Consider the following 9655-nt stretch of genomic DNA (forward strand, 5'->3'; position numbering starts at 1 on the left):
TGGGATGAATTCAAACTGAGACTGTGAGCCAGGCCTTCTCATCTGACACAAGTGCCTGACCTCACAAATGCGCCTCTGGAAGAATGGTCAAACATTTCTATAGACACACTCCTAAACCTTGTGGACAGCCTTCCCAGAAGAGTTGAAGATGTTATAGCTACAAGGGGTGGGCCAACTCAATATTGAACCTTACAGAATAAGACTGGGATACCATTAAATTTAATGTTCATGTAAAGGCAGATGTCCCAATACTTTTGGCAATATAGTGTATGTTATCAGCATGACAATAAGTATTGTCAGGGTCAGACAATCTAAACCAGGGGTCTCCAAAATGTTTAACGAAGAGTCAGTTCACAGTTTGGAAGCTGGACTGAACTGAAGTAAAATAATGCCCCAGCAAGTAATAAAGTCCCAGGTGTTGGAGGTCAGTAGGAGTAATAAATGCTCTAGCATCAGTGAGAGTGCAAAATAACACTCCTTTCAGCAGGAGTAAAAAAATTCCCTAGGTTCATTAGAAATGATAAATTCCCAGGAATCAGATTTCAGTGGAGTGATAAATGCCCTTGCATTAGAGGTAGTAATAAATTTCCTCACATAACTGGTCAGTAAGAGTAATAAATGCCCCGGTGTCAGTGGTCAGTAGGAGTAATAAACGCCCCAACATCCAGTGATCAGTGGTCATGATCAGGGGCACTTCCCTTGAAGACTCCATGTACCATTCCTTGTAGTGACGTCACGGCTGGGACTATGCAGGCAGCATTGAGCAGGAGATCTCTTCATCCTATTCTGCCTGTGTTAAACTGCCAGGTGCTAGAATGCTTTTGCTTACTTGGCACCCACTGCTACTTAGTGGTCCCCTACTCTCAGCTTGCAATGAGAAAGCACTACATGCAGGATGTTCTCATTGCAGGGTTTAGTGTACTAGTTTACAAAAACCACTGATCTAAATGAAACTAAACAAGGGAGCAAATAGTGTATATTTTTTTAGGTAAGCCTGCACTCTTATTATAAATTGACCCAATATTTAGGTTCTTACATAAGAAATGGTATTTATTGGTTCAAAGGAATATGGCAATTGCCCCATCAACCACTCAATTCGTTTTTGATTCTTTAACCTGCACTTTGGAAATGCTTGTTTTTGAGAGTGGTCTGACATACAACTACTTTACCTTTTCTCATGTTTCCCCTCACTTCTCTTACCATACAAACAAGAACGTTCACTGGATGATGGTGAGCTCCTATGTAAATATGCAGATTTTTAAAGCAGGTCACCATGATCTGATAAATAATCCTGTTTGCGTGGTGAAAGGAGAGATGAATAAACAAGAGACAAATTAGCTGCCTGTTCTTATTTTTGAGACTGGTTTGAAAATAGATTGCAAACACTAAAAAATTCTCCAGAAAAGAGATTTTGAGGAATGCATCAACTATTCAGAACAAATTAGTTATATGCGTTGATGTTAAAAAGCACCTCATTGTTTTGTCACAGCTTCTTTAAAAGGATAAGTTAACCTTTTAGTAAAAAATAATAAATGTACTTTTTTTTTTCAGGTAAAAAAATGTGCATTTATTATTTTTGTCTGCAGGAACCTGTAGAGCATTGTGCCGGCAATGAGCAGATTCCATGCAGGTCTCCTGCAGATCTGTCAGTATAGAGCTTTTTTAAAAATTTGACAGCTAGCAAAGGGGGAGAAGATCCCCCGCTAGTTGTCAAAGCAGGGAGCGGGAGGCGGTCTGATCGGAACATGTTACACCCTGAATATGGTAACTGAGTGACAAAATCTGTGCTTAGACCTGGAACATGTATAATATGTATCTGTGTATTTCAGGGTTCAGATGATAATTCTGATGGGATGGTTACAGTTGCTGCAGCATCTCACTATTTCTTTGGATCCAATCAGCATTCTCCTCAGCTTGATGCTCTTCTTCAAAAATTCCCAGATTGGAGCTTCCCATCTAGCTGGGTCAGCACATATGAGCTGTTTGTCTATTGATGTCTTTCATCATCATCAACATAGTATGGTATGTGCATGTACAGTGACCACTGTGACCAGAGGGAGGAATTATGGGAAAAGATCAGAATGAAGAAAAGTGGTCCATGGCAGTCCTTTGATCTGCTGCTTAATCCATGGTGATGGTCTAGGGTGATTGGATTATAAAGACCATTTTTTGGGACAGAAAATTATGCAAAAATGATCTTGGAATGAATCCTGTGTGTATCGAAGTATTCAGACATCAGGCACAAAGACTAATAGTGATCCATGGAGTCTTATGAGTTTTCACACTGGACATCCCTGTTTACAAAATGTTAATGTGGTCTTCATTATTGTTACTTTTACTGCCTCTAGTATAATGTTTATTGTATTTATGGGATATCGGTCAAAGCAGTGTAAAATAGATTTTTTACATCAGGTATATAAACATAAGCTGACTGCCTAAAGATCTTTCCATAAATTTGTATACATTATATTCTGAGTGGGCATTAGTTATGGCTATGGAGGAGGGAGAGCACAAATGCCAATGCATCCCCAGCTTCACCTTTATATCAAGGAAACCTTACCAATCTACCAAAATAATCTGTCTTGTCTGTATATACCTGAGTATCGTGGTCTGCTCTGGCCAAAATCGTATGTTTGTGTATTTAAGGTAAGCACTGATGCCTAGAGTAAAGTCAGTGAAAGGTCTGTTTCAAACAATATTCCATCTTTTCACAGTACTAGGTCTGGAGGAACGACCCCAAGCACAGCACTATTGTTTTGATGATAAACAGATCTCCAAGTGTTCTGATAGATCTACCCATCTATAGCAGCCCTGAATACAGTACATTTCAGGAGCAATTTATTCTCAAGGTAGACTCCCTTACCAAATCAAAATGAGAACTACGTATGTAGATGACTGACCCCCTCCCCCATATCAGTTCTAAGCTTTCTGAAACCATTAGGCTTTTGTATTAACAAATGCAGCTGTTGTTTAAAATCTGGTTGATTAAAACTGCATTTTAATCCTACCATCTTGTATTTACAACATGATGACTATAGGGCAGTATTTCTCAACGTTTTTTCAGGCAAGGCATTCTTTAAAAGTATGTCCTCCTTTGAGGCACCCCATTCTAAAATGCAGAAAACTAAACAAATTGTTTTACTTACACAGCAACATCCACACATGTAGGACACCTCATATTAGAGGTATTTTATTCTTTCATAGCAAATCGACCTTTGCCCACAGGTACTGACTAGTATTACAATGTTTCTCCTCTTCAGTTTCTTATCCTCATTCAGCCAGTGCTGATGGAGAGGGGCAGGAAAGGGCAAACAAGGATGCTGTCATCCTCATTAGTTGTTAGGAGGATGGAAAGGTTGGAACAATGTACAATGAGAAGCTGTGGCCTTTGTGTAATTAAAAGGCAGGCTTTGTCCAATAATGGTATACAAGCCAGCAAGTGAATAGTTATTAGTCATTTTGCTAAGGCACACCTGAAGAAACCTGAAGGCACCTCAGGGTGCCTGGGCACCCTGGTTGAAAAAGACTGCTATAGGGTGCAGCAGTGTATATCTTGGAAATCATACAGTTTAGTGTACAGTATGGTAATACAATCCAAAAAGCCTGAAATATGTGTCCAATGCAGGATAACACTGCTTGTACTACTGTGTGTGTGGGGTTTTTTTCTTCCCCCTCTGAAAGGATCTTAGCTGGCCGCATAGCAGTAATTTGGTTTTATACTTCAAATGTGTTTTTTCCTTTTGATAAAAGCAGAGTGGTGTAAACGGTCCATAACCCCCAGGAAATCTATCTGTGACAATTCTGTATAACCAGTCCCCAAAACTATCCAAAGGAGCAAGTGCAATCCTTTTTATTTTTTTTTTAGGAGAAGGTAATACTCAAGTGCAGTATATTCCAACAAATGTCTATATACCTAATACTGTGCTCAAAGGTGGAATAAATCTGTCAAGTTGACTGCTGAAAATGGTCACCAAAAGTACATCTCTCATTAACAACAGCCTGGTTGTTATTGGAACTGAGACAATTGAAAGGGCTAACATTCACATTTTAGTGATTACCAGAACCGTGGATTCCAGAAGAGATTCACAGTCGTGTATACTTGTGTAACTGGAATGCTATCTGACAGGCTGCTGGCCAACTGGTTGGAATCATTCTAAAGTTTGTGACCCAGATCAAGAATGACGATTGGTAAGACTGGACAAATGTCAGAATTCCTTATCTGAATACTTATCAATTATTGCCCCAATAATATTAGAGTGAAAGTTCAGTAGTGGGAGCCTCCATGGGTTTGATAAGTACCGGTAGTTAGCAGGTGATCGCTTTTCAAATCCTCATGCTATGTCTTGTTGAATAATTATCCTATTAGTGTTTTATGAAAGCAGCTTGAGTCTATTCCTTTATCACATTAATGAATCTGCATTGCACTGGTTTGCACACACCAAAACAAGTCCTATGTGAAGCAGGCACATGAAAGTATTTTGAGTGCTCCCATCATGTAGACAGGTATGCACTAAACCATATATTAGAATGTGTTTGACGACACAGATTTTACATAACCCAACATTATTCTAATTAGATGGAATGTGAGCAGAAATTCTCCAGATTGCTTTTATTTCAGTGCCTGATTTATGGTACTCCTTTATGTACAATATCATATTTCCTTCTGTGTACCGTAGCTGATTTTTTTTTTTTTTATTCTTTAACTGATATTTATACTTAAATCTTACCTTTTTATATTTTTTTACAATGTTTTTTTGTTAACCCTCCCCAAAGAAATCTCAGTGTACACTGATCTGATACAAGGTTTGTCTACATGCAGGCTCATTCAGCAAGGTGAGAGAAAAATGTAAAGTGCAGTAACCCCTGGTGACCAATCAGCATTCACTCATTGGTTTTCTGCACAGTGAAACCTGAAATGTTGGTTAGTTGAGTAGGCATCCACACTGCACTTAGGCTTTGCTGTTTGTATTGCTTACATAAGGCCATTAATAATTTCTCTTCGAACTGTGAGCCGGTTGTACTACTTTTAGCATATGTCTGTTTCTTTAGTACAATTTTATCTGTCTTCTGGGAAACTCTTTATTCTTTGTCACCTATATTGGGTGTATGCCAGGCAAGTTTCCCATTACTCCTCAAGACATATCACATGGAGCTGGCTTAGCTCGGCTGTAGCCACAGAGTTAAAAGTGAATTATGTGTTCTGTGAATCTAAGGCCTTATTCACATGGGCTTTGAACTGTAGAAGAGCAGGAGGTACAGCACACCATTGCAGAAACATTGTTGCCACCTTTAAATACATGCTAAGTAATGTGCTAGCATCACAACTCCAGGTAATTATTTCTTCTCCCAAAAACCAAAATAGTTCTTCTGACAGTGCCATCTTTGTTCAGGCAGCCAGGGTCACTGTCTACCTAGTGGACTGAGATGCTGTCTCAGAGCAGACACAATCATGTATAATTTGGTGCATGTGTGACTCTTGGTTGTATTTAAAGTGGAAGTAAGCTCCTATTGGACACTTGTACCTACAGGTGAGCTTATAATAACCGCTTACCTGTCGGTACAAGGAATATCTCCTAAACATGCACATTTAGGAGATATTCAGTGCCCTTGCAGCTGATGCTGTTACTGGCACATGCGCTCTGAAGGAATGGCATACCTGTGACGTGGCCTAAACTCCCATGTGCATGAGCGACATTATCATGGATCAGCCAATCAAGCGACCAGAGCCTGCAAACCTAGAAGGAAGATGTAAACTCTGTTAGCGGTGACAGCATGCCACTGGAGGGCTCCATTTTAAGGTAAGTCTTTCATAATGTGCTGTTATGTGATGCCTACTAGCACATTGTGACATTACCTTGCAGGGGAAATTTTTTTGGGCGATTTACAAATGTTTCGACATAGATCAGCCCCTGCTACAGATCCTAAGTGCAGTTCTGTCAGTTTAAACAAGCTACCAGCAGCCTTCACCACTACGTGAAGTTTATTGGAAGCCTGCTAGCAGCTTGTTTAACCACTTGCCTACTGGGCGCTTATCGCCCCTTTGTGCCCAGGCCAATTTTCAGCTGTTGGACTTTGAATGACAATTGCGTGGTCATGCGACACTGTACCTATATGAAATTTTTATAATTTTTTTCCACACAAATAGAGCTTTCTTTTGGTGGTATTTACTAGCTGCTGGGTGTTTTATTTTTTGCCTATAAACAAAAAAAAGCAAAAAATTTGAAAAAAGGTTTTTCATTGTTTCTATTATAACATTTTGCAAACAGGTAATTTTTCTCCTTTGGTGATGAGGCTGCAGGGATAGGCGTCACTGATTATCAGCACTGATGAGGTGGCACGGATAGGCAGTACTGATGAGCTGGCACTGATGGGCAGCACTACTAGGCACTGGTGGGTGGCACTGATTCAGTGCCCTGATGATCGCTGCCGATCCTTCCTCTGACAATTGCCGGTTATCGGCAGTACTTTCCTTACATTTACCTGTGATCTGCTGTGTCATTGGCTACAGCTGATCACGTGGTACAAGGCCAGTGTGATTGGCCTTTTACCACATCACGTGATCAGCTGTGTCATGGAGATTTCCAGGGGCGCGGTAGGGCTCGTTCTGGGAGGACATCATAGAACTGGACAACCGCGCTGTAACCGTCATTTGGCTATAGCGCGGTTGGCAAGTGGTACTGGGCACTATTTAGTAACTGCTTCCTGTCCACCTTATAGCAGAAATACTGCTACAGGGTGGCATGGGTGTGCAAAATCACGTGTATATGTACATGATTTTGCGTTTCAGGGTAGGGGGCGCACGCCCTACCTGCTCTGCCATTTGTGGCTGTCAATCACTGGGTCCTGGAAGGTAATTACTCGCCGGCACCCGGTGATTTCTGAAGATCTCTGACGGGGAAGACTGTCTTGTTTACTAACAGTTCTCCGTGTCAACTCGGGCACACTGCTTTGGATGACTGTGCACAGCACAGCCATCCAGAGCAGTGTGATTACAGTGAAGCACACTGACACAGCCCACTAGTAAAACACTCCCAGCACATAGTTATCTTTGTGATCGCTTCTCATGTTTACCCCTTCCTGGCCAGTGTCAATGCTTTTTTTGCACTGATCACTGTAGTGGTGTCACTGGGGATGTCAGTGCCACCAAGTCAGTTCCCCGCAATGTCGGAATGTCTGCCGTAGCCCTGCTAGTCACTGATTGCCGCCATTACTAGTAAAAACTAAAATTCCAGTATCTGCCATTTGTAAACGCTATAACTTTCACTTAAACCAATTAATTTACACGTATTGGGTGCATGACCGCAAAATTGTTAAAGTAACGCAGTGCTATAATGTAAAAAATGGCCTTGGTGGGAGGGGGGTGTGGAAGGTAAATCCTCAGGAGGGCAAGTGGTTAAGATCTGTTTAAAGTGTATTAAAAGCAATAATAATACTAAAAAAAAACAAAAACAAACAAACATGTCTATACTTAGCTGCGGTGTAGAGTAGGTTTGCACAGCGTCGACCCCGATTATCCTCTTCTTGGGTCTCCTGCTGGCTCTTCTGGCTCCCTTCTGCCCCCACAGCAAGTAGCTTGCTATGGGGGCACCCAAGCAAATTCTCTCCTGAGCTGCTGCTCTGCATATCTGTTCACACACAGGGCCGTGGGTTGGCCTCACCTGTTGAATAAACAAAAGGCTGATTCATGCTATACGGGCTGAAGCGCCTTACAACTCAGCTGTGTAAAAGAGGCCTAAAGGTTTCAAGGAAGCTGCTTGAAACCTGCTAAAAAGTTCACAACTACTTTGCAAATACTTGTCCTACACATTGAGCTAAAGCCCATGCGGAGAAGGCATTTGTGGGCAGGAATTGTGAACAAGGCCTTAAATTACAGTAAACACTCTAACATTCATCGTCTTCTGAGGTCATGTGCTGCAAATGTTGGTGGTCTATACCTGTTCACACTGTAATCCAAATCATTTGTGTTATGTCAAATACTTCAAATGTGTAGCCAGCATTACAACTGTGTGAAGTAAAAGGAAACTGCCCAGGTTTCATTTAGTGCTGTATTGTTGGTCCACTGGAGTACTCTGTCCCAAATAAAGTTTTTATTTCATATTAAAGCAATGTGTCATTTTTGTGTATATAATGCATGAACAAAAGTTACAGTCAAGATACATGTCAAAACACAGTTTCTGCCTATACTGATTGCTTTTGACATGTTTTCACTAAAGGTATAAAGTTTATGTATCCTTTTACCATATGCTCAGCTTGATGTGCCAACACTTCATGAGACTGAAATTGAGTTCTGCAGTCACTTTTGCAGCAGTTGCTTTCTTATTCCGGGTCGCAATGTCCTTTCGTCTCTTTCAGGCAGTTGACCATATTGACCACACTTATGCTTATCAGATGCTGGTTTCCCAGAAACTGCATATACCACCATAAGCTTTGATTCTGTACCACAGCAAATACATTGGAAACTTCAGTCACAAGAGGCACCAGCTAAGCAGGCACCAACAATTTGTCCTCTTTGAAGCTCGGTAAGCTCTGACATGACTGTATTACTAGCAGCACATGCAGTGAATGATGAAAGTGAGACATCTCACCTGTTAACTAGGTGTCTCATTACACAGCGGAAGAAAAAGAAATGTTAAATCACTTTCAATGCAAAACATGGTGTCACTTTCACACCTGCAAATCATGTAGTTCTTCAATTTTTTGTCTAACCCCTGTATCTGTACATAAATGGAATATTTTGAAAGCTTTTTTTTTAGAACTCTTTGTACCCAAAGGGGCATGGCAAGACAGAGGAGAATCAACCTGCACAAAATCAAGGCTTTTTCCATGTTAACAAGCATGTTGCTCCCTCCTCAATATAGTGGCATTCTAGGGGAGAAAAGTATGCAGCTTTCCCAAATACTGGCTCTATGTCCTCTTTATTCCCCCTTCTGTGTCTGAAAAGTTTGGAGACCCTTGTCCTAGATGATGCAAACAATGGGCTGGTTCATGGTACTTCAGACTTTGAGAGCCAGAGTGTGCCCAGTGGGGATAAAAAATGTTTTGGGCCCTGCATCAGTGAGAAATAAACATGGCCTCAGGGATGGTGGTCAGTAGGAGGAAGAGTACCCCATAATTGGTATTAATGGGAGGAATAGTACCACATCAGTGTTATCAGTGGAAGGAATAGTGCCCCATTGTTGGTGGCAGTGGGAGGAATACTGCTTCATATTATTGGGAGGAATAGTGCCCCAAGGGCCAGATAAAGGCTTGCAAAGGGCCATATCCAGCCCTCGGGCTGCAGGTTGGAGACCGCTGATCTAGGACAGGAATATCAGGCTCTGACTCTAGTAAAGAAATTGGAGTAGAAGAGATGTTTTTAAACCCTGTTAAAAAATGGTTGGTATTTGTCTTAGAAATGGTGATATGGATGTAGAAAATTTCACTTTTGCCAGGTAGGCCACTTGTGTGTGTGAAATAGAGCTAGATTCGGATGAAGAGGGAAAAGGGGCACACCAGCATTTGCTATATTTTTTTTTTATTGCCAATGTTGTAGAACAAAGTAGAAAATATTGCTTTTTTTTTCTCCCCATCAGTTTTGGAATTTTTATGTTTTAAAAAAAAAATAAAAAACCCAGTGATGATCAAAAACCACCAAAAGAAATCTCTATTTATATGA

At 40.9% G+C, this 9655-nt stretch overlaps 1 protein-coding gene across 1 annotated transcript in view; it reads left to right on the forward strand.

Moving 5' to 3' along the window:
• Positions 1-8102, forward strand: part of ERMP1 (endoplasmic reticulum metallopeptidase 1) — a 58140-nt gene extending 50038 nt beyond the window's left edge. The window contains exon 15 of the mRNA XM_089678137.1: positions 1830-8102. Within this exon, the coding sequence (XP_089534263.1) occupies positions 1830-1994 (165 nt within the window). The 3' untranslated portion in view covers positions 1995-8102. The remainder of the gene's footprint in view (positions 1-1829) is intronic.
• Positions 8103-9655: the final 1553 nt, after the last annotated feature.

Source organism: Staurois parvus, unplaced genomic scaffold, assembly GCF_062004578.1.
Source record: "Staurois parvus isolate SC_StPar_1 unplaced genomic scaffold, SC_StPar_1.0 ptg000198l, whole genome shotgun sequence".
Lineage (NCBI taxonomy): Eukaryota > Metazoa > Chordata > Amphibia > Anura > Ranidae > Staurois > Staurois parvus.